The following is a 25,709-nucleotide window of genomic DNA, read 5'->3' as shown; positions in this document are numbered from 1 at the left end:
TTCCCATCTGGATCAGTTGTTACTTTGTGCCTTTAGGTTTTTGTTTGGATAATGACATGCCCTGTTTAGTCTCTGAGCCAGTAGGTGGTGTTTGTGGGTCTGATTCGACCACAACCTATATGATGAGTCAGTAGGTGCCGTGAAAAGGGTGTGCAGAATGTCCTCCCTGTCAGTAGGTGGTGCTTGCTCAGAGGAGCTGGCTACACTGTTGCTTTTGGGTCTTGTGTCCAGTTCTTGTTCCACTGGAGAGGCATTTTAGTGCCTCAAGTGGTGGGTGGGGCCCTGGGACCCCAGGTGTGTCCTTATTCTTCACTTCAGTGAGTGCTGGTCTTGGAGTGAGTCTGGGCAGAGCTGGGTTGGGTAAGCCTGCCCTTAGGCACCACCAATGCTGTTAGCAGGGGTCAAAGTTCTGTTCTCTGCTTCTAGGAAAAGCTGTCAGGGAGGGGCTGGAATGGCCCTGCTCAGTCAGAAAGTCTTCGTGTGGGGGTGGGGCTGTCTGAGACCTGCAGTCTGGAGCGGGCCTCGCTCCTTTCCACCCTCCCCAATTCTGCAGCTACTCCTGGGCCTCTGCCAGCAGGCCAGACCTCATGCCACCGGACCTCCCCGGCTATGATGCTGGCCAGGAGGTTCCCTGTGAAGGATCACTGCCTGGGCTGGGTGCACGGCCCCTCTGTGGGAGGAGGGTTGCCCTCAAGGACGCTGATCTGCCCCTGAAGGCACACACACCTCAGTAGGCTGTTCACCTGTATCCCTTCTGTGCCCTGGGCAATGTGAGACCTGGGTGCACGGGATCTGGTCTGCAGGTGTGACCTCTGGGCCCCAGAGTTCAATCCCTGTCCCCACCAGAATAGGAGTGCCAGTCCTAATTCACCCACAGGCAGCCCAAGCTGGGTTGATGTCTCTCAGCCTTAGGATCTGCCCCATTCTCCTGGAATCACCGGGCCAGTAGCACCTGGGAGGGCTGGGTAGGGAGCTCACCTTCTGAGTTCCCCTCAGTCAGCTGTAGGGCCCCAAAAGGGAGGATCCCGTTCCCTGGAGATGCCTCCAGCTGGTGGCTATATTGTATCTCTTGGCAGTGAGGATAGGGAAGTGGGAGGGGTGAAGGAGGCAATATGGCGCCTGCCGCGCGGCTTGGGTCTGTGCACATGGAGGTGCCCGAGGGAGTTGGGAGCCTGGTGCTGTGTCCACTACAGGCTTACCGCTCTCTGGCGGCGGCCGTCTCTGGGCTGGTGTCCGCAGGTCTCTCCACCCGCTGGGGAGCCCACCAGCAGTCCGAGATGCAAGGGAGGGGAAAGTTAATGGCTCTACCTACCCTTGCCGCTGGTCTCCAGGCTACTCGGGAGGTCTCTGCTTCCATTTCTCCTCAGAAATTTATCTTAACATGCACTGCAACATAGTGACATGCTGTCTCTATGAAAAATGGAAAAACTAGCTGGACATGGTGGCAAGTGCCTGTAGTTTCAGCTACTCTGGAGGCTGAGGCAGGAGGATCACTTGAGCCTGGGAGGTGGAGGTTGCAGTGAGCTGTGATGATGCCACTGCACTCTATCCTGGGCAATGGAGTGAGACCCTGTCTCAAAAAAAAAAAAAAAAAAAAAAAGAATATCACAGAAGAGCCTATTCCTGCATCTGTTTACCTTCAGGGACCTTTAATTTAAAACAATCAGGTGCCGTATTTTGGGGTGAAATTCCCTGGGCTCCTTCAGGGCCCTGCACAGCACTCTGGAGTCTCCCCTGCGCAGCGCTTCTCTGCCAGGTTCCTTAGGGCTCAATTTGAAAACTACTGGCTTAGGGCCAGTTGAAGAGTTTTACAAAAAATGGTTTATGGCCAGGCGCGGTGGCTCATGCCTGTAATCCTAGCACTCTGGGAGGCTGAGGTGGGCAGATAGCTCAGGAGTTTGAAACTAGCATGAGCAAGAGCAAGACCCCATCTCTACTGAAAATAGAAAGAAATTAATTGGCCAACTAAAAACATATATACAGAAAAAATTAGCCGGGCATGGTGGTGCATGCCTGTAGTTCCAGCTACTCGGGAGGCTGAGGCAGAAGGATTGCTTGAACCCAGGAGTCTGAGGTTGTTGTGAGCTAGGCTGATGCCACGGCACCCTAGCCTGGGCAACAGAGTGAGACTCTGTCTCAAAAAAAATGGTTTATAAATATGTTTGTCAGTCTTTGTTGAGAAATGGCACTTCGGATGCTGTGTGTATGTAGGCATGTTTCCAGAACCAGTGAGTGGAAATTAAGCTCATGTTTAGCATATGTCATGGTCCTCTAATGAGTTGAAAGCAAATCATGTTTCTAAAAGCATCTAACTTTTACGCAAGAGCCAGCCTTGTGTAGCAATGCTCAGATTTGTCCTTCCTCCAGAATTAGTCGCCTCAGGTGGGTGACATTCACAGTGCTTAGCTGTGGGCCAGCGGGGACCCTGCCTTCTCTCATTCAAGCTAGCACATCCAAATGCAAGAAATTCTAGATCACACTCTGTCAGGTGAGCCAGTTTATGTTGCTGTAACAAACAGTGCCCACAACACAACCTCAGTGGTTTATTAGTACACTAGATGTTTCCTGCCGGTGCCCCACGTGTAACCCAACACCGGTCAGTGCTTGTGGGAGGGCTCTGCCCGGCGTGGTTCCTGGGGGCCTAGCCTGATGGAATCCTTGTCCCAAAGGGCGCTTCCTCAGTGGCCATACAGAGTGGTAAATGCCATGGACACTGCAGACTCAGAATCGGGGAGGTTGGGAGGGAGTGAGGGAAGAAAACCTGGGGCAATGTACACTATTCAGGTGATGGGTACACTAAAAATCCAGACATGACCACTATACAATTCATCCATGTAACTAAACCCTTTGTACCCCTAAATCTATCAAGGCAAAGAAAGGTTGCTTCCTCAAACAGGCAGGGAAAGGGAATGTGTACAATTGTGACCTTTCTCTTAAAGCTTTTGCCCAGAAATGACATGTGTCACTTTCTCTTATTCACCAAAGCAAGTCACATGGCCAGAGAAAGTTGTAATAGAATGTCTGTGAATGGCCCTAAATGGTTAGGAACATGGTTAACCACAAGGGTTAACCATGAATCTGCTCTAATTGATTAAATAAATAAATTCTTTGCAAACTTCTGTGCTTCACTGCTGGCCTAAAGGAGTGATGGGTGAGCCTCATGACCGCAGCCAAGGCTTTAGGGAGTGGGGGTACCGCTGTTCCGAACGCTGGCTCTCCAGAATGGGAGAAGAGCTCTGGGCTTTCCCTCGGGCTCTGTATGGAAGTGGGGAGTACCTTCTCCCAAGCCTCTGGAAACCTGGCATTTTCTGCTCATTCAACTCTGACGTGTCTTCTTAATACTGAATCGAATGTGGGCAGGCAAGAGATTTGGAAGACTGTTTTTTTTTGAGACAGAGTCCTGCTGTGTCTCCATAGCTCACTGCAACCTCAAACTCCTGGGCTTAAGTGATCCTCCTGCCTCGGCCTCCCGAGTAGCTGGGACTACAGGCACACACACCTTGATGCCTGGCTTATTTTTCTAATGTTTTTTTTTTTTTTTAGTGAGAGAGGGCGTCTCACTCTTACTCAGGCTGGTCTTCAACTCCTGACCTTAAGGGATCCTCCCACTTCGGCCTCCCAGAGTGCTAGGATTACAGGCGTGAGCCACCGTGCCTGGCTGGAAGAGTCTTATTGTGAGAGAATAAACTTTTTTTTTGTAATTGAGCCAGAAAGTTCTGATGACCTAAAATGAATTTACATTCTCACAAATATATTTGTAGATAATAAAACTTGTGGAAGCCTAAGCAAAAGTCTGATGTAATTTGCATTCAGATTTCTATGCAATTTTCTTTCTCTATTTCATTCTCTTTGGTTAGAGATAATCTTATCTTGATATTGAAGGTGATTCAGGATATGCCACCCCAGAATACACCACTTTGGGATAAAGGGTTGTTTTGAGCTGAAGACAACTGAGAACAGATGCAGGAAGAGTTTGCTGTCTTTGCTGCCTAAACACAGGGCATAAATTTCCCTTTGTGAAGGCAGCCCCTTCTCCTGTACTGGGAAGAGGAGATCAACTCTTATTATTGGAACCAAGAGTCAGCCCAAGATGAGTCTGCATAACAAACCCTAAAATAACCCTTCTCTTCCATTATTTTCCCTCAGGTGTTGCTTTCCCACAATTTATTTGTCCTTCAAAATGCAAACCCTCTTTCCTGTCAAAATGTTATGTATGTCCCCCAGTCTAACTGCTTCTTTGAGTTTTACTTTTCTGTGATCTCCCGTGCACATAAAATATTAATTCGATTTGTATTCCTTTTCTCCTCTTAATCTGCCTTTTGTCAGTTAAATTCTCAGGCCCCTAGGTACTGAACCTAAGAGGATAGATTTTCCTCTCTGGCAATTTGTGTTTATGAATTATGACATGGGTCTGGTGCCGTCTGCAAGGATCAAGTGCAGGTGGGCGAACCACATCATGGCTCAGCTGTTGTTCTCCTTCTCGTCCCCTATGTCAGAGCCACCCAAACACTTCTATTCTGGTGTTTTTTAAAATGGAAATTGGAGAGAAGATATTTCAAAAGAATGGGAAGAACAGTCTTGGAGGAGCTTTGCATAGCAGGATGGAGACCTGCCTTGCCTTTTTGATGGACAGGGCACTGTTAGGGCACCAGATGGAGGTGTCACTTCTCCCTTGACCCCTCTGGCCCCAGTCACAGCCCAGCTGTCCTCTTCCAGCTACACCCTGGGGATGGCCCTGTTTACCACAATAGGCAAAGCCAGTGGGTGGGTTGGGCAAGTCACTCCCCTTACAGAAGTCAGGGCTCACCAATTATTATGCAATTTATCAGTTAGTAAAAGAAAGGGCTTTGCAGTTAAAGGAATATGGTGAATGTCCCCCTGGTTTGGAGCCATTCAAGATGGAGTTGGACCCACCTGATGGGCTGGATTTGTTTTTGTCTGTGGGCAAAGCAGAGGAATTAACCATTCACTAGCACAAAGGAGGGAAAATATGCCACAGAAAAGTGGATTTGGTTAGGGAAAGGTAAAACAGGCAGGCTCGGAGGCCATGCTGCGAGTTTCTGAATAATCATTCTCCTTTTGTGTTCTCTTCACTAGTTCCGACCTTGCATTCAACTTGGAAGGCTATATTTTTGTGTTCCTGAATGATGTCTTCACGGCAGCAAATGGAGTTTATACCAAACAGAAGATGGATCCTAAGGTACCAGGTCTTCCTTTCTAGGCTTTTAAGCTTCGTCCTCTGGGCCCTGAAGTTACCTGGAAAACAAAAACAAGTGTGTGTGGTTAGCGTGTAACTTAATTTATGTAATAGGGTCTATGAATTACTACTTTCTTTTCATTTCCTTTACCTGTATAAGTTCTTGTTATTCCTCATCTTGCAAACTTTTGGGTGAAAACTAAATAAGGGAAAAGATGCCACTGTTTTAGATGTATACTCAGAATATATAAAAAGGGGATTATTTTGAAAGACAAATTAATTTTTTTTTTTTTTTTTTACCAGTGTCATCAGTGATCGAGGCAAAATCAGAGGTTGTGATGTTTGTTCTGAGAGCACTCATTTTAAAGTCTGGAGACGTGGGTTACAGGCTCAAGTTTTGCTAGTTACTAGTCATTGTGACTTTGAACCTTAACTTCTCCAGACCTCAGATTCCTCATCTGTGGAATGAGATGATTGGAATGGGTAATTTGTAAGGTCCTGTCCAGCAGTAACCGCCTCTTCTGGTCATAAGGGGCTGGGGGCAGATGAGCTTTTCTTCCACGTCGCTGCCTGTCACATCAAGGCCCCCACTCGGCACCCAGCCCCAGCTGTTACAGGAAGCTTGGGAGCATGAACCAGGCATATGTTTCTTTGTTCCAAATTCTTTGTGTTGAGTGAGGGAGTTCACTCTGACAACAGGCTTATTTCTATGAGCTATTTTTTTTTTTTTATCTGTGCTGATTTTTTTCTGCATGGCCATTTTTTTTTTTAACGGTGACCGTTTTACAAAACCAGGTTTGTTGCCTTTTGAGAATCACAGTATGTCATCCTTTTAAAAAAATGGTGGAGAAGTGGTGTAGCCACTTAAATGAAAGTAAATATAGAACATTGCTGTTCTTTAATGGGAAGAGCAGATGTTTTTAAGGAGTTCTGTTTACATTAACATTTTTATGTTCTTTATTTTCTTGCAGATTTCTCATTTTGAATAACATGCTTTTTAAAAGAAAGAAACCCACACAATTAGAGATGGATAGAGCCTTGGAGGCTTTCCATCTTCATCTGTTTAATCTGTAGTTTTGGTGTAAAACAATGTTTATTCTGAAATCATAGACACTTGAAATGAAGCATTTTATATCAGAAATTTGCTGAAAATATTTCAATACAGAGTTGATCAGAATGCATGTTATAACTCTGCATAATTATGCAGTTGTATAAATGGCTGCATGAAATCTGACACTTCGTGTTTCTAAAATTGCGTGGGGTTTTTTTTTGCAGGAGCTGGGGAAATACGGAGTACTTTTCTACAATGCCTGCTTCATGATTATCCCAACTTTTATTATTAGTGTCTCCACTGGAGACCTGCAACAGGTGAGCTGATGACAATCATTAGTCTTACTCAGCCATCTTTTTAAATTTTAATATTGAACAGTTGGTACTCACTGAGATTAAAAAGTGTAAAGGTAGCTAGAATTACCAGGAGGGTACATGAAAGCAAGATGTTTGATTTCCCTGCTAACAGCTCTGGCACTGCCCTTGCATTGGCATTGATGTTTAGCCATGTGGGAGGCATCCAGGAGTGCCAAGAGCTCTGGACTTGAAACTTTTTGGAAAACAACAACAATAAAAGTCTGAGTTTGAGTCTCATTACGCCCCATTGCTGATGTGGGGACCCTGTGAAAGCTACTTACTCTAGAAGGGCATTTTTGTAGTTTGAAAAAAATGGGTTTATGTATTTATTTGTCACTTTCTATTATGGATGTTTTGAAACATTATACAAAGTGGAGAGAATAATTCGATGAATTGCCACATACCCACCACCCAGCTTCAATACTTAGGCATTTTACCATCTTTGATTTGTCTGTTCCCCACTGGAATATTTTAAAACAAATCCTAGACATCATGCCATTTTACCTCTAAATATTCCAGGATCCACATTTGAATTTTGGGAAGGTATTGTTCTTTCAGTACTTGCCCTGGTAACCATATCTACAGAGAAATAAAGGGTAAGTTAGTAGTAAGATGCTAGGCCCAAGCTCTTACATTAACATCCATGACAGCCACCTTGGAGGGTGCAAGCTCTGACTTCTGCAGAAAGTTGCCAGTAGTTTAAGGGAGATGTTTAAGTTCATGTGAGAAAAAAATCCTGGTTCCGCAAGGCCTCCACCCACAGACCCAACCCTGGACTGGCCAGGTGTTAACCCTCTCATTGCTAGACTGGGGCTGGGGGTTTGGAGGGGCCCTGTGCAGTGGCCATGGGCATGATAGTATTTCTGTATTTAGCAGTCAGCATAGGTGTGTGGTGCATGCCAGTTGAAAGTCAATCCCGCTTGTAGCCCTTTTAGGGTTTAAATGACTTTGGAAGGCTACAGGTACCTGTGGACTCTTGGGGTGGATGTTCTTTCTCAAGCTATACTTTCTCATTTGCACAATTCCTTTCCTAGAAGGAGGGAACAGCAGAAGGCTTAGCAGCCAAGCCCCCAGGGTAAACAGCCATTTTGACATGTTTATATTGAAAACCACCAAAAAGCACCAATTGTGATAAATGGCTATTTGTTTTGCATTAATCAGAACACTATAAACTGGGCCTCACTGTTAATTCAGCATGTTGGAAGATAGAGCAGGCACCCTGCATCTCTCTAATAAGAATGAACAGGGCAGAATATATGAACACAAAATATCTATTTTTTAGCTGCCATCAATTGATTTCTTTTGAATTACTGGAGTTTATCTGTTCTGAAATTCTGGTGTTTTATAGCTGTTTCAGATACATATTTAATTCCAGAAATAGAAATCTAGAAACTCCTAGAGACTGTTAGAATACCTGATTGGGACTAAAAACATACTTCCCCATAAGAGCAATGTTATGAATAGCATAGTGACCAGAAACTGAATTTTAGGTAACTTTTGAGTAAAATAAACTAAGTGTATTGTGTTAATAATTTATGACATTGTTTAAATAAAAATGTGTGTTCCCACATCCAAGTCAGTGACTTATAAACTTGCAGCATGGTGTTTTTAGAAGTTACTACCTGCCTGGAATGATTATCACACATAAATTATTAAATTGTGAACCAAATGCAATAAAGAAGTGAATTTATGTAATTAGGTGTGTTAGCCTGCAATATAAAATTGTGTTTTATTTGCCAAGTTTGGTTTGACTGTACCAAAAGCTGATGGATGAATTACAGCAAAGTATTAACTCCTCTTGTTAATGGAAAGAGAAATTTCATGAGTCATTTTCCTGGTTGACTGGTACTAGAGAGATGGAGAGGATCAGAGATGTGGTAAAACTTGTGTGCATGACTCACTGCTCTGGGAATTCAATACTGAGACTTTAGACTTAGGAAGTCTATAGATCCATTAACAGTACCTTGATTCTATCTCTGGTTAACAACTTGAGACATGACAGCTGCTCTTGTTAACAAATTAGGCCCTTGGAAAATACTCAGTGGGTGAACTTGCTTTTAGTATGTGAATCACTGCAATAGGTTCGAAGTACATCTGGTGTGTTACAGCCTTACAGCTGACGAATGGGGATAAATAGTAGGACTTTTCTGATTTAAAAAACCCAAAGTGCAAAATGAGAAAGATTCCTCCTCCAGCATACTTTTGCTGCAACAGTAAGTTTAAAGGAAGAAGTGCCTTATTGTTTTTCATCTTTATTTCCTGATTTAAAATAAATGTCATGCTGCATTTTTTAAAAATGCCACCAGTATAGCCTTATTATTAAAATAACAAAATAAATATAAGTACATAGTTGTTTTTTTTTTTTTTTTTTTACTGTTTGCATGAATACTTCAAGCTTTTTGAGAAAATAAATGTTTTTCTACTCCTGGTTTGAAATTTGGGACTTATGTATTTCCCTTTTTCCCAATTTTATTTTAATTTCAGACATTAAATGTTTTCCATACTTTTAGTTATTTTGTTTTATTTTATTTTGGTCTTTGGCTGCCTTAGCATAAACTTTTTGGCTTTAAGTCTCTTGGATGTTTTCTGCCCCCTTGATTGGCTTGGGACTTGCCAGTAAGACAGATTTATATATATTTTATGTTTTCTTTCACAAGTAAGCGTTTAAAAAAAAAGTTTCGTGATACATGGAAACTTTCAAACATATGCAAAAGAAGAGGGAATAGTATGACAAACCCCATGTACTCATCGACCAGTTTCAACAATTACCAATATTTAATGTGTATCTTTTTGATAAGAAAAGTGGACAAGGCATTACTAATGAAACAAGACAGTACAAAGTGACAAGTTTGTTCTCACTGGAGAAGAGAATTGCATTTTAATTATTTAAAAAATTTTAATTATAAACTTAAAGAAAAGATTTCAATAGTTTTAAACTAACATTTTTTTAGTTAGTTTTAGTTAGTTTTTAGTTAATTTTTTTAGTTAGTTTTTACTAACATTTGGCTAACAAAGTATTGCTTAATAGAAAGTGAGTAGAACTTATATTTCATCATGTTATTCAGCATATACTTATATATAGTCTTGAGTCACCTTAAAATCATTTTTGGGTCTGGGTGCAGTGACTGACTCATGCCTGTGATCTCAGCACTTTGTGAGGCCGATGTGGGAGGATCCCTTGAGCCCAGGAGTTCAAAACCAGCCTGAGCAACATAGTGAAATCCCATCTTTACAAAAAATTAAAAAATTAGCCAGGTGTGGTGGTATGCCTGTAGTCCCAGCAATTACAGAGGCTGAGGCAGGAGGATCGCTTGAGTCCAGGAGTTGGAGGCTGTAGTGAGCTATGATTCTGCCACTGCACTCCAGCCTGTGTAACAGAGTGGGACCTTGTCTCAGAAAAAAAAATCCTTTTTGGATGCAGGCAAGGAACAAATCATTAATAAAATACTCCCTTTTTACTGTTACCTACCATTTCCAGAGGGTTAATTTTATTTTCTCAAGTAGGGATTAAATTCCTGGAGAATAGAAACTGAGTCTTAAACTTCTCTGTCTACCATCTCCTCCACCCCAATTACTTGATTGCTTTGTAAGTAGTGAATAATAGTTTATTTGTTCACGATACTTTCTGAGCAGGTGCAAGTGCTTGCAAACAGCTTATGAACTTAAATTTTCTTGCCTACATTATTAAGAATAAACTTTCTTCTAAGATTATTTATAAAAAGTAAACCCAACCATGAATTTGGGACTACAAATTAGTAAATATTTGTAAAATAAGCAATAGCCTCAACAATAGCTATCATTTTGTGCTTGCCACCAGCAAGGTTCTAAACAATTTCATTGAATCTGCACATCAACCTTTTGGGAAGGGTTTTTGTTTATTTGTTTTTTTTAACAATCCCCATTTTGTAAAATAAACCCGAGGTTCAGGGAAGAAAAGTAAGTTGCCCAATGTCACACAACTAGTATTACCTAGGATTTAAAAAATTATATTTCCTGTTTGGGAAAGATTTTTAAAATTATATTTTCTGTCTGGAAATTGGTTCCTATATGAAAACACACAGTTTGGTAAAATCAATAGAGTTAAACTGCAGTATCATGACTCTAATCATTAGTTTTTTCTTTTTGATAATAGGCTACTGAATTCAACCAATGGAAGAATGTTCTGTTTATCATGCAGTTTCTTCTTTCCTGTTTTTTGGGGTAAGAAACCATAGTAAGTAGAAGCACTGGTTGATGGTATCTCTTGACAAGTCAAATCAAAATATACCTTCTGTCTCTTCTGCAAATTCCCTTTGTCTGCATTTCTCTGACTTTGTCTAGAATGTTCTCCTGCAGCAGAGCTGACTGGGACTCAGGACACCTGGGAGCCTAGCCTGAAAGACCAGGAACAAGCACAAAACTGTTTTGTTTTTGACAGTCATGTTAACGTCCCCTTCTACCCCCAAAAATGATGTTGCCTTTTGATTTCTGATATTTTGTCTGAAATGAAGTCAAGCTGACATCTCAAATGCAGCCCTTAGGTTTTTTTTTTTTTTTAAGAGATAAGGTCTCACTATGTTGTCCAGGCTGAACTGAACTGAAACTCTTGGGCTCAAGTGATCCTCCTGCCTCAGCCTTCCAAGTTGCTGGGACCACAGGCTTATGTCACTGTGCCAGGCAGTACCGTGTTTTTGTCTTTGTCACGATGTCCTGAGTTCTTCAAGATCCCTTCCTCAAATTATTATGTAGCAATGACAACATTTTCTTACAGCGCTGTACCTGGTATATTCAAGGATATTTCTGAAGAGAAATGTTGGGGCTCGTGAGTTGTCTAACAATTAGGCTTTTACCCTTGAAATTTTCTTTAGGTTTGTGTCTTCCTGTTGAAAGGCCATGTAGTGTCTGTTTTAATCTTCTAAGAACTTGAGAATTTCCTTGCATGGATAGATGATACATGTAACTAGTAAATAATTCAAAAGGTGCAAAAGAATAAGTTGGGATTACTGGCTGCCTTCCTTTCTTCCCTGCCTCCAGTGCCGTAGTTTTCCTCATTAGAGGCAACCACTGTTGGAAGACGTCCGTGTATCTTTCCTGAGCTGGGCTGCCCTCCCACCCAGGCACCACTCTCTCATCCATGCTAAGAGGGTTTCAGAGTTAGGGTTTCAGGGAATTACTCATTAAATGATTTTTTTCCTGTGAAGAAAGATAAATTTCCCCTCCCCCCTTTTTACCACAATTTTTATTATGTGTGAATAAACTAAGACAACTCATGATCTCTTTAATCAACACTCTTCAGTTCTCAAACTTGATTTTAATTGCAGTGATGTAGCCACATACAGTAAAGACATTTGTGGGTATCTCCCATTCATTACTTCTTTCTTTAGCTTTGTCTGATTTAATGTTTAACCTGTTGATGGAGTTTTGGATTTTAACAATTTTATATTTTATTTATGAAAGTTCCACATCTTTTTTTTTCAAACTTATCTGTTCATTTCTAACACTCTTTGTGACCATACCTTTTATCATATTTCTTTAAGTGTCACACACATAGCTATTCTATATTCTGTATCTGACAGTCCCAATATCTGCAGTTCTTGAGAGTTTAGGTATTAATATATAGCTTGTTGTTTCAGGTGACTGTCATTGTGGTCTGCTTTATTCTGTGTCTGGTGACCTGTGATTGTAAACCTATTGCTTAAGCTTGATTGGTCCTGTGGGCTGGAAGGGGGAATTTGAGAATCTGTCCTGCAGGGACAAATTGTTTTTGCCTCTGCTGGTAACCAGGGGTTGCCCCAGACCTAGGTCTTTTCAGGCCTTTTTGAGAATTTGAACACAGTGTCCTCCTTTCCTCCCCCCCCCCCCAGCTTGGCGCAAGGCTCAGTTTCCAGCCCCTGCCGTGGTTCTGCCACCCAAGGAGACCCCATGCTGTTCTCACTGTCTGCTGTGCTGCCTCCTGCCTGGCCCTAAGTCCTTGTCACTCTGGACTCATGTACCCTCTTTTTCAGAGGAGGGATTTGGGGAGACTTCCTTTGCATCTTTCAAGACCAACTGTGTCTCAAATAATGTGTCCTTTCCAGGCACTGGTTGTTCTGCAGCCCTTTAGACTACTTAGCCATTGTTGGAGGCATAAGTTTAGTAAAATAACTGTAGTTTTTCCAGTTGTTGACTAAGGACATTTAACCTTGAAAAAAAATCTACTAAGCCATGTTTGTGAGTCACCCTTTGTCACACCATCTCTTATTTTTCTCTGTGACTGGAAAATAAAAAAGTCAACTCATACCACACAAGTCAGGCTAGCACCTTTCTTTAGCTAAGGCCATATTCACCTGGGAACTGTAGTTTCAAAGCCTTCTCATTTCATTATAAACTTGATGAGATACTGTTTTGTTGTTATTTTTTTTTAAACTTGCACTTTACCTTTTAACCATTCAATGAAAGAAATCAAGAAGTAAACACTCTGAGCTCAGCTGAACTCTCTGAGTGAAAGGTTGGGCAGTCCCTGCTGTGAGCTGGGAGCTGTCGTTCTCTGGGGCCGCCCACCCGAAGCTTGGCCCCATCTGTGTACAGTTCCATACATTTTTTTCCCATTTTATAATGTGCTTCTTAGCAAACAAATACTCTTGATGAGAATTATCAATACATTATCAGTAGTCATTTTTTAATTGAAGATGTCATGAAAGTATACTAATTATAAATAAATTGGTAAAAATCATGAAATCATTAACATTTCAGGTTTCTCCCAACTTTAAGGATGAAAACTAGGTAGATGTCAGTTTTTAAGTGGGTCTTCTGAGAACACTAAAATCATGGCATCATTCCAGTGGTTAAGTGCCTGGATTCTGGAATCAGCTAGCCTGGGTTTGAATCCTAGCTTTGCCATTTATTAGCTTGGGGTCCTTGGACAAGTTACTTAACCTCTCTGAGCCCCAATTTCCTTATCTTTAAAATGGAAACAATGAGCTAAAATACCTGATTCACAGGCTGGGGTTATGTGAATGCATTAATAGCATAGAGGATATAGAACTGTTCTAAACACAGAAAATGCTCAATAGAAATACCATTATTGTTAATATTTCCATTTCTTGAGGACAGCCTGTTTGATTTGGCTATCCTCTTTTCACCCCAGATTTAACTCTATTTCTTGCCTACAGCGTCCACAGTTTTTCTTCTGTTATATATATTTTACCTTCTATGGTCAAGTTTTAATTCTAAAACTGTTCTGCCTTCAATTTTGGCATGCTGAAGTTTTCAGAATCCTGCTTTCTTGCAGTTTTTCAGTCAAAGGACACTGCAGTAAGATCCTTTGTGTCTCCACAGTAAGCTTCTGAGCACATCCTTGTTTTCTAGATGACTGGCCCTGGGCTCGGGCTGTCCCTTGTCTCCTGACCTGTGCTACGGGGCATCCCAAGTTAACATGTGCACATCGAGCCCCGGATGCCAGAGGAGCCTGACTCTGCCTCTTACTTATATTCACCACTTTCAAGTTTGCATTTCCAATTTGCGTTTTTCCAACCACCAAGCCTCTATTCCAAGTTGAAAATATAATTTAAAAAAGTATTACACTTTAGAAAAGTATTTTAAGAAACCGATAGAATGGTGAAAGGGTTAGTGCCGATCATAGTCCCGAAAGACACTATCCAGAACACCATAACTCCAAATGTTGACATCTCAAAGGATCAAAATCTCTAAAGGCTAAAATCCCCAAAATCCCAATCCCGAAAGATTAAAATCTCAGATGTTAAAGTCCTGAAAGCTGAATTCTGGGGGAGGCATTGCATTTTTGGCAGTTTGCAGGACAGTTGCACTGTATTAGTTGCATCACATTACGCTGAACTGTTACTGTTTTTATTTGGAAATTAAATATGGTTTAAAGAGATGCAGATGGGTGCCAAATTGAAAAGGGGTGGGTGGATGTGTGGATTTCATTTTAGGTGTTAACTTGACTGGATTAAGGAGTACCTAGAAACTGGTAAAGCATTATTGTGGCTGTGTCCGGGAGGGCATTTCCAGAAGAGGTTACCCTGTGAGTCTGAGTACATTAGGTGGGAGGATCTGCCATGTATGTTGGTGGACATGAGTCAATTGGCTGTAGGCCTGGATGGAACAAATACGGAAGGTGAATTGATCTCTTTCTGAGGGCTGGGACAGACTTTTCTTCTGCTGCCTCGGACCTCAGAACTCCAGTCTTGCCAGCCTTTGGACTCCAGGGCAGCCCGGTGGGTCCTGAGGCCTTTGGACTTGGAGTGAGCCATGCTACCAGCATCGCAGTGTCTCCAGCCTTCAGGTGGCCTATCTAGGGACTTCTCAGCCTCCACAATCGCATGAGCCAATTTCCCTCATAAATCCTCTCTCATGTATCTATATACATATGCTATTGGTTCTGTCTGTCTGGAGAACGCTGCCTAATACAGGTTTGGTACTGGGGAAACTGAATATCACTCCTTACACAACACAGTGCAAGAGATCTGTGAAATTGTTCTCTTGCGAAAGGGCTATGATAAGTTAAGTGTACAAGGCTGCTTAATGGTGAAAGAGAAAAGTTTAAAAGCTAATTATTATTAGTGCTGTGAAAGCAGATTGCTTAACTGTAATGACTGAGCAATAACCAGGCTTTCAATGGACAGCATATACTTATAAAATTGGTAGACCACAACTGCTGTCCAAGTACAAGTGCAGGGAGTGTTTCGGAGATCATAGAAGTGAAAACATGGACAAAAACCATAAGAAATCTCCCCTGCCAAGTTATTCAATGCTGTATGACTTTTGCCTCTTAAAAGATATAAATAAATGTCTTTTAAAGAATATTTTTAAAGTATTTTTTTCCAGAAATATGTTTTCGGGATTTTGGTCTTTCCAGATTATGATTTTTAGAATTTAAGACTTTAGGGATTTTGATCTTTCAGGATTTCAACATTATGGCCCAAACTTGACAGAGCAGACTTTTAATTTTCTGTTGAGTTACAGTGAAGGACTCAGCGTTAGGAAATGGTACTATGTGTAATCAGGAGTTTGTAAATAGAACATATGATGGAGTGAAGTTGCTTCGGGAAGATAAACTGGATTCAGAGAGCTAAAATAAATTAGTGCAGTCAAAGTAAATTATAGACTGGAATTTAAGTTGAAAACTAGATTTTTTTTTTTTTTTTTTTTTTTTGAGACAGAGTCTCACTCTCTTGCCTGGGCTAGAGTGAGTGCTGTGGTGTCAGCCCAGCTCACAGCAACCTCCAACTCCTGGGCTCAAGCAATCCTCCTGCCTCAGCCTCCCAAGTAGCTGGGACTACAGGCATGTGCCACCATGCCCGGCTAATTTTTTCTATATATATTTTTAGTTGGCCAATTAATTGCTTTCTATTTTTAGTAGAGATGGGGTCTCGCTCTTGCTCAGGCTGGTCTCCAAACTCCTGACCTTGGCAATCCTCCTGCCTCGGCCTTCCAGAGTGCTAGGATTACAGGCATGAGCCACCATGTCCGGCCTGAAAACTAGATTTTTTTAAAGCTAGTGCTGCAGGTCTTTTAAATCTTGTTGAGAAATTACAGGTTCCAGTTCATCCGTACCAGAGGAGAGGATTATCCTAATCTGTGTCTGCCCCGATAGCAGGCTCTTTGATCCCACTGAAGCAGTAATATATTCCTTAAGCAAAACATGGAAGAATCAAACTTTTCCTACTTACAGCATAAAAAATATTCTAATTTTTGGATCTTCAACTCATACTACTGAAGATGCAGCATACAAGAGAAAGAAAGCAGGGTTCTGCTGATGGTGTGGGCACAGGGGTGACAGAACCTGTAAAGAGTGTGAGCATTTCGATCATCTCCCAGAAAGGCAGGCTTAGTGGAAAGTTGATGCACCATAGTTACCTCATGACCTGGTGCATCTCTGACACGCCACTGAGCCCTAGGGTACATAAGTTCTTCCCAGAGATGGGGAAGATGAGGTTACCTGAAATTCTTTGAAATCTGGGATTATAAGAGAATAATGTGTTTGGGTAGCATTGTGGTTGGTAGAAGTAGTAGAAAAGTGGCCTTTTATTATTTGAGCATTTATGTTCAATTTCTCTACATGCTTGTGCAAGGAATGGCAATCAGTAACAAGTAATAAACTTGGTCATTTGAGTTCTGTTTGTGATTGCCATGAGTGTACCATACAGCCTTGGGTAAATCAGTTGGGTGTTTTGGGACCATTTTTAGAAATACGAAGAAACCTTTGGGCAGAGGTTCTGGTCCAGGGATTTCCACCTGGGTACCCTCACCCCAGGCACCCTATGAGCCAGAACACGCAGCTGGCTTCTGCTGCTAAATAAATGCTCACCAAATATATGTGCTATTATTTTTCAAATGTACATAGAGGATATAATGATTTAAAAATACAGATGGAAAACGTTACTAAGAATTAAGCAATGCTTTTAAATATCTTTGCATTTTATTAATCCACAGATGCTAAAACCAAATCCAGTTACATGGAGGCTGACATATTTGGTGTTAACAGTGGTGTGGTTTCCCTTGTATTGAGTTAACAGATGTTCTTTTAGTTCAGTGTCTTTGTCTTAGCACCGTACAGGTACTTATTTGCATACAGAAATAGATTCTTTTTTAAAAAATTAATGCTCTACTACTTTGGTCCTACTGGTTTTATATTCGCACTCTCTGGGGACATCTAGTGGGTGTGTTGGGAAGTGCATCCTTTCTGCCACGCTGCCGTCTGTTGCTTAGGAGAGAGGGATTCTCCTCCCCTGGCTCTGCCCGGCTGCTGAGTGGACGTCCTAGTCGCCCACATTCACGGTAGATGAACGCTGGGATCTTAGATCTGTGGTATTGATCAGTTCTGAATGCAGGCCGAGGTAGTTTCATTAAGATGTAGGTGGAGCCAGAGGCGGTGGCGCGCGCCTGTAGTTCCAGCTACTGGGGTGACAGATGGGAGGATCCCTTGAGCTCAAGAGTCCAAGCTGGGCAGCGCAGAGAGACACCCTCACCCCCGCCATCACCCCGCTTTCTTAAAAAACAATAATAAAGATGTAAGATGGAGAAAATGTTGCATGATTGGAACAATCCTGGAGTGGGAATTTTTAAGCAAAATGAAAGTAAAGATCATCCATGGTTGACCTTGGTTTAGGGCTGCTCTCAAATTTAGGAAGGCTACAGAAGCTACTCTGTGCCCCCTCAGTTGGGCTAGGACCCCTGCGCCACCTGTCTTTCATTTTATTAGACTCTGAGCTCCCCAGGGCAGATGCTGTGGATAATCTGCTCTGACTACCAAGGCCTGGCGACTCGGTGACACCAGGTTGGGTCTTTAACAGTTTTTCATTTTATGCATGAATAAGGAGCTCCAAAGGCTCTAAATTAACATTAAATTTATTAAAATTGTAACTATTTTAAAAGCCTTAGAGTTCAATTTATAAATTCTATTGCTTTATTTATAAAGCTAGTAATTTTTCTATGAAAGTAAGAACATTTACTTTTTTATTTGATTAATGGCTTATTAACTCAAGCTTAACTGATTAAAATCTCCTAAACAATTTACTGTTAATTAGTTCCATTTACAACTTAGTGAATTAAAACATTTTAAGCTGCATTTACAAATGTGATATGCCTGATTTTTCTTCAGCAGTTCCAACCCCTGAGGGTTGGACCAGCAAAGCTAGTAGATTGTTTTATGTACTTAAGCAACTCTTTGAAATCTAATAAAACTAAGCTTGGAAATGTGGTAAATCAACCATTTAAAAAGCATTCAATTACTGTGTACAGTCTTACTCAGATTCTCTTACTCCTTTCAAATTAAAATTGCAAGTCTAATGTCAATTACACATTTCAAATTAAAACCACAGTTTCTTTAATGTGTCAAATTATTTTAATTATCTTAATAAGAAATGCACATATTATTCTGAAGATTACAAAATTTAAGTTTGTAATTAAGTTCATTCCTTAACCTGATATAAACCTTGATGCACTTTATCTCTACTTTTTTTTCCCCTCTACCATCCTGGTAATAAGCATACTCAGGCCAACAAAGGTTGTGATGTTGAAGGTTTGTGACCCTGATTCTGTTAGTAACAATCAGAGATTTGAGCATAGATAGGATCTGAGACTGGGTGTTAAATTCTAGCAGGATGGGTTTACCTAAGCCCCAGGGGCACTGAACCCCTTCTTAGAGTTGAGTTTGCTTTGCTCTCTGAGGTTTCCAAGCTCCTGCCCTCTACCTGGGATTTAGCTTTAAAATCCCACACATCTTGTGCCCTCCATGTACCTCTCAAGTTTAATTCGCAGCGAGTTTTGACTGTAATCCCTTTCAAGATTGAATCATCTGATTTAGATGGGTGGAATTTTGCACTCCACTTACGTTGTAGCTAGTTTCCTCCACTGCTTGATTGGAATAACTCATTTCTTTACCTCTGACTGGATTCCACATTCTTTTCCTGTATGTTTTCTTGTCTAGTGTGTGTTCACAATTCTGTAGTCATTGCATTGACAAGTAAGTGTCCATGCTTAATGCTAAATGCCTGAATTAACTTTGGAAATTAGGTACGGGAGAGTTATTGACACGTGGAGTCCATTCATTTCCATCTCCTTTGTGCAAAGCTAGCGATCTTTCAGCCGATTTTCCCGGCTGACACCAGCCAGCAGCCCTCAGCGCTGGCGGCACGTTACGAGCTCGTTACAACCCATGAGCTTTCCTGTCTCGCACAGCCAGGGCTGCAGCTCCAGTCGGTTGAAGGAGAACCTCTGCCAGGCGACGCTGTGTGTTAAACGTGCAGCAGGTGATTCTAATGCACAGAGAGGATTAAAAACCACTGTTGTAACATGTATGTAAAAGGAAGGATTTCAGGTCGATCAAAACAATCTCATTCTCCTCTCCCACGTTCTGTGGAAACACTAATGGGAAATGCACAGAGAAACTGAGAAGGGTACCTCGGGTAGGTTTAGCTAATGCACAGCAGGCCCACTTTCCTGTAATAAGACCAGTTAACAAGGTGTCTTAAGTTGGGGGTTATAGAAGCCTTACGATACGTGTTTCTTTTTATTTGCTTGATGTGCTTTATGTGGGTCACTTGCTGATCTTCTTAACCTGTTGTTCTCACCCAGTGCAGTCAGGCGCACACTCAGATGTTTGCTCCCTTGCCTTAGGTTTCTCCTGATGTACTCCACGGTTCTGTGCAGCTATTACAACTCGGCCCTGACCACCGCGGTGGTAGGAGCTATCAAGGTAAGTGGATGGAGCCTTGGAAGGAACTGAGCCGGGGACTGTGAATCCAAACTTTCCGATAGAAGCCGAGTTTGATTTTGTTTTTGTCAGTTGTGTAATAAGAAGAAAGGGAGGTGGTGACATTTTCAGATGGGCCTGGATGAACCCTTCTTCTAATCTCCTATTGCATAGAACAGAGGGACAACTTGCTAATTCAAAGAGACAAATGGTAACTTTTAAATTAGAGGTGGCTGGGAGGGGTGGTCTGAGAAAATGAAGTAAAAAGCTGAAAAAAAAAAATCCAAATATCACTGATCACCAAGATGCCTTTTAATCTATGATTTGGTTTTCTGGGAGAACCTGACCACTAAGAAATGGAAACCTTGTGAAAAACTGTTTTCCATCTAGGTATATGCTCAATTGTAAGGTGACGAACATGTATGTTTGAACACACACACACACACACACACACACACACATACACACACACACACACAAATGGATGAATAGGGGGTGGAGGTGTTCTGAATTCTATTCTACACTTGCTTTGTTTTTCTATTCACATGGAGTCTTTGAGTGAGAAAAACTGCCTGCTCCAACAGTTCACCATCTTTCAGCTGCCCAGAGTGCCCCTAGAACGTACTGGGCAGAGCACTGTGTGGAATTTATTAGATGTTGCTACTCTGTTCAAGTTTAGGGTCACTGTGATTAAACTGTGATTAAACTTCACCACCCAATGAGGGTAAAGAGCTAGGATCTGGTGAGCTAACTACAACCCAACTCTTTCATCTTCTGTCTGTGTACTAATAGGAATGGTTTGTGGGGAGAGGGGACAAATAATGCATTTTTCTGTTATTAACATACCATAACTTCACTTCTTTATAAAGCCATATGTAATTTTTTATTCATTTATTCAACACTCTGTGAACATCTATGTCCAGGTCTCTGTGCAAAGTAACTAAAATGTCTAGTATCAGGTTTCCCTATGTATTTGTATTTTCCTCTAAATGCTTTACTTTTAAATTAACTAATCTCTCTTTTTCTGCAGAATGTATCCATTGCCTACATCGGGATGTTAGTTGGTGGAGACTACGTTTTCTCTGTGTTAAACTTTGTAGGGTTAAATATTTGGTGAGTGGGCTTTTTAAATGAACTCATTTTAGCAAAATAAGAAGTTTAAATAGCTTTATTAATATGTAATAAGCAAAAAAGCAAAGAGGAATTTAACATTTTAAGCCAGGAGGTGTTTTGACATCGTAGTTTCTAAAGAATTTTACTTAAGTCACTCAGTTCATCTGTTTTTTGAGACATACTTCTTCACGTGGATCCATTGGGGACACATGTAATGAAAACTCATGGGGCTGAGATCTGAATTTAATTCGTGTGTCTTCCTCACAGAAAGATCCCCTAAGTTTTCTGTCTTTCTCTGGCCAAGTGGGTCTCATTAAACCCATGCTCTTTCAAAATGCCTTATGCTAAGGATGCTGTGAGGATTGACTGAGACACTTTGGAAAGGCATTTTGGGGTCCCAGATATAGGATGCTATTTAATGGAACATAGTTTATTCAGTAAAAACCAAGTGATTATTATTTCTCTCCAAGGTTCTGTATTGGATTTGATTACTCTTTTTCTGAGCTTCAAAGGTTTTGTAAATAAGAGGGGAAATTCTCACCAAGTACTCCACAAAGTTGAGAAAAACAGATCTGAATGATGCATTCCAGATTCAGCTGACTGTACTGATAAAAATGCCAGCAACTGCTGGTGGGGGCGCCTATAAAATTCCGAGTTATTTATTTTCACTTTTTTTTTCTCCTTTCAGCATGGCTGGGGGATTGAGGTATTCCTTTTTAACTCTAAGCAGCCAGTTAAAACCTCAGCAACCTGTGGATAAAGAAAATATCCCTTCAGATGTGAAGAGCCAGAGTCTGGCGCAGAATTGCGGACCGATTTGAGACGGGGGACACGTGGTGGGGGATCCCCAAGAAGGGATGTGAAGCCAGAGATTTCAGACTTGGGACGTCACCCTCTGGTTAGGCACAAATGGGAATGTCTGCAAAATGTCTACCTCATATGCACCGCACGCGAGCTGCCATCAGCCCTGAGAAATGTATCTGTGCAAAACCTTACCGGCAGAAAGTGTATCTTCTCAAAATAAGCCACTGGGACTTGGTAGGTAGCATGCTGAGCGCTCACTACAGACCCGTGTGGCCCCTTGGCGCAGTGCCACGCGCTGAAGGAAGGTCAGTGTTTCTATCAGGAAATAGAAACAGTAACTATTTCCTTATCAGCACCTTGGCCTTAATTTCAAAGGTCCCAGCCAAAGCACATTTCCAGTGAGGACAGTTTATTTCAGTTTAAACAGACAGTCTTTATTTTAATAAAATTAGCCAGTTAACTGCCAGTAAAGTTATTTTTTTTTAGCTTTGATATAAGCTATGTTGGTATCTTTTCCTAATCATCAAAGTAAAATAAAACATCATTTCTATGTATGCCTCATACTGTGATGTTATTGTAAGCAGGCAGAAGACAGGAAGTCAGTTATTCACAATGGAGAGGAATATTCCATCTTGAAGGGATAATTGGACACTGCTTTTATGACTCATGCTGGGAAAAATTACAAAGTAACTCAATGGAGGAGAAATACTCAGGGTTCACCCTGTCAACATTTAAGTGGCTCTCTCTTTATTTCTCCTCATTTCCCTCCAGGTTCCTTCAAGGGGCTTTCACCAAAGGTGCATGATGTCCTCAAAGGCCAGCCCCCTTCACGGAAGGTGGCAGGTGGGAAGGTGCCCTTACTGGATAGGGGAACCTTTACCCTCCCCGTCAGGACATGGGCTGTCCCCCTAGGGGTTGGAGTGCAGGATGGAGCCCCAGTCTGGGAGCCAGACTGACTAGTCTGTCACCACTGTTAATCTTCAGGAACCTTCCCAAGTCCCTTTGCCCATTGTGTGGCCTCTGCTTGGCTCCTGTGAATAATGCTGTTATGAGTGTGGGTGTACAATACAATTATGAGTATGGGTGTACAAATACCTCTTCAAGATCCTGCTTTTCATTTTTGTTGGATATATATCTAGAAATGGAAGTTCTGGCAATTTTTTAATTTTTTGAGGAACTGCTATACTGTTTTCCATAGTGGCTGTACCTTTTTAAATATCTATCAGCAAAGGTTCCAATTTCTCCATATCCTTAGTAAAACTGTGGTTTTTTTTTTTTTTTTTTGGTAGTAGCCATCATATTTATTTTAATTTAATTTTTTAAATTTAGAGATGGGGTCTTGCCATGTTTCCTAGGCTGGACTCTAACTCCTGGGTTCAAGTGATTCTCCCACCTCAGCCTCTCTAGTAGCTGGGACTACAGGCACAGACCACCATGCTTAGCTGTGTTTTGCATTTTCTTAACTAATCAACTAGTGGTATTGAGCATTTTTTCATGTATTTGTTGACTATTTGTTTACCTTCTTTAGAGAAATATCTATTCATGTCCTTTGCACATTTCTTTTTTTTTAAATTTTTTTTAATTTTGGCATATTATGGGGGTACAGATTTTAAGGTTTCAATAAATGCCCATTTCCCCCCCTCCCCCCAAAAGTCTGAGTCTCCATCATGACCATCCCCCAGATGGTACACATCTCACTCATTATGTATGTATATACCCGCCCCCCTCCCCCCTCCCACCTCCCCAATACCCTATTATTGTAGCACCTATGTGTCCACTTAGGTGCTACTCAGTTAATACCAGTTTGCTGGAGAATATATCTGGTGCTTGTTTTTCCATTCTTGGGATACTTCACTTAGTAGTATGGGTTCCAGCTCTAACCAGGAAAATATAAGATGTGCTATATCACCATTGTTTCTTAGAGCTGAATAGTACTCCATGGTATACATATACCACATTTTATTAATCCATTCTTGGATTGATGGGCACTTGGGCTGTTTCCACAGCCTTGCAATTATGAATTGCGCTGCTATAAACATTCGAGTGCAGGTGTCTTTTTTGTAGAGTGTCACTGGATCATTTGGGTAGATGCCCAGCAATGGGATTGCTGGATCAAATGGTAGATTCACTTGTATCGCTTTAAGGTATCTCCATATTGCTTTCCACAGAGGTTGAACTAGTTTGTAGTCCCACCAGCAGTGTAGGAGTGTTCCTCTCTCTCCGCAACCACGCCAGCATTTATTGTTTGGAGATTTTTTGATAAAGGCCATTCTCACTGGGGTTAAGTGATGTCTCATTGTGGTTTTGATTTGCATTTCCCTGATGATTAGAGATGTTGAGCATTTCTTCATATGTTTGTTGGCCATTCTTCTGTCTTCTTTAGAAAAATTTCTGTTCAAGTCCTTTGCCCACTTTTTAATGGGGTTATTTGATTTTTTCTTCCTAATTTTCGTGAGTTCTAAGTATATTCTAGTTATCAGTCCCTTATCGGATGCATAGGATGCAAAAATTTTCTCCCATTCTGTAGGTTGTCTGTTTACTTTCATGACTATTTCTTTGGCTGTGCAGAAGCTTTGCACATTTCTTAATCAAATTTTTGTTTGTTGTTGAGTTGTGAGAATTCTTTACTGTTTCAGTATACTTTTAAAAGGATTCTGGACTGTGACCTTGGGTCTCCCAAAAAGTTATTCTATAACTACCTCCTGTTGCATCATCAACAATCTTTCTGAAACCCAGAGATCAAAAACGCTAAGCAAAACAAACAAAAACTTTTTTTTTCCTTCCAATTTTTTGTAACCTCTAATTCTCATTCTTGGAATTCTTAAAAAAAAAAAGGATGTTTGTATTTTAGGACTTTTCCTCCTCCTCTCATGTGTGGTCGGCAGAGGGCACCCTAAGAACAGCCCAGCAGCCCTTGTAGCTGGGATTTTTGCTATACCTATGAAGAACCCATTCCGGAAGGTGTGGTGTTGAAGGGAGCTCTGGGTGGGCTTTTGAATCGAGGTCAGTCGCGGGTGCTGGATGTGGAGAGGTGGTACAAAAAGGATCTGCAAGCCTCAAGTAGGCTACAGAAATGTAGCCCAAAGACCCAGGTCTCCAGATCTTTTTTTCCCCCCTACTAAAAACATTGTAAAAACCACTAGTGGATAGGGCAAAGACGATTAGTTTAATTTCTTTGATATTATATTTTGCATACTTATGGCCATTGTACTGCAAATAATAGTCATACCAGTTATTAACTTGAACTTTTTTTCTGTTGTTTTAAAATTTTTCCATATAATATATCTCAAGTTCAGGGGCACTGGAATTTTTTGACAACTGAGTTGCTTAAATAATAGCCTAGTTTAGAGAGTTTACCTCTAGTTAGTTTACCTTTAGTTAGTTTACCTAGTTTAGAGAACTATTTTAAATATGCTTTCTGTGACTGCAGGAAAGTAGGAAGATACATTTGTCAACAATTTCAAAGTCTTTACTTTTTCCTTGTGTACTATCACTTCCATGTTTAAGGTTTGGTTACTTGGACTCGTGAGTCATTGTTATTTTCTGTGAATGGACATGTGTACTTGTGCATACATTTTGTGTGCTGGGTAGGTAGGCTTGCCAAAGGTAGGCAAGTTACCTGACCAGTAGTTGCTGCTCCATGGTAGCTTTCAGGAAACAGGTGCCCAGCAGTTCTGAGTGTCCATCCAGGTTTCCTTTCTGTCATTGGATACTGAAGCTTACGCAAGTAGAAAGCATGCCCCTTTAGGATGAAGCCAGAAAACTCCAAGCCATTCCTGGAGACTTCAGAGTCAGGAAATACCATCTGTGTGCCTTCTGACTCTTACCTCATTCCAGGTTAAAGTTGCCACCATGATAAGCCCCAGAACCTTCTCTCTGCAATGTGGGGTCTCTGTACCACCAGCAGCATCACTAACTGAGGGCTTATCAGAAATGCAGAATCTCAGGGTACATGTACCAAATCAGCATCTGAATTTTAACCCAGGTGATTTGAGAAGCACCACATAGCCCAAG

The 25,709-nt window shown here is 41.3% G+C and overlaps 1 protein-coding gene across 6 annotated transcripts in view; it reads left to right on the top strand.

Moving 5' to 3' along the window:
• The window catches only part of SLC35D2 (solute carrier family 35 member D2), a 52,622-nt gene extending 30,192 nt beyond the window's left edge, over window positions 1-22,430 (top strand). For 5 of the 6 annotated variants that reach the window (XM_012787230.2, XM_076008558.1, XM_012787232.2 and 2 more), the window contains 6 exons: window positions 5,098-5,200; window positions 6,473-6,565; window positions 10,737-10,804; window positions 19,703-19,781; window positions 20,809-20,891; window positions 21,580-22,430. In XM_012787230.2, coding sequence (XP_012642684.1) covers window positions 5,098-5,200; window positions 6,473-6,565; window positions 10,737-10,804; window positions 19,703-19,781; window positions 20,809-20,891; window positions 21,580-21,712 — 559 coding nt within the window. In that variant the 3' untranslated portion in view covers window positions 21,713-22,430. The remainder of the gene's footprint in view (window positions 1-5,097; window positions 5,201-6,472; window positions 6,566-10,736; window positions 10,805-19,702; window positions 19,782-20,808; window positions 20,892-21,579) is intronic. The other variant, XM_076008559.1, reaches the window with a different exon arrangement.
• Window positions 22,431-25,709: the final 3,279 nt, after the last annotated feature.

Source organism: Microcebus murinus, chromosome 12 (genome assembly GCF_040939455.1).
Source record: "Microcebus murinus isolate Inina chromosome 12, M.murinus_Inina_mat1.0, whole genome shotgun sequence".
NCBI classification, from domain to species: domain Eukaryota; kingdom Metazoa; phylum Chordata; class Mammalia; order Primates; family Cheirogaleidae; genus Microcebus; species Microcebus murinus.
This window is presented reverse-complemented; position numbering and strand designations above follow the sequence as displayed.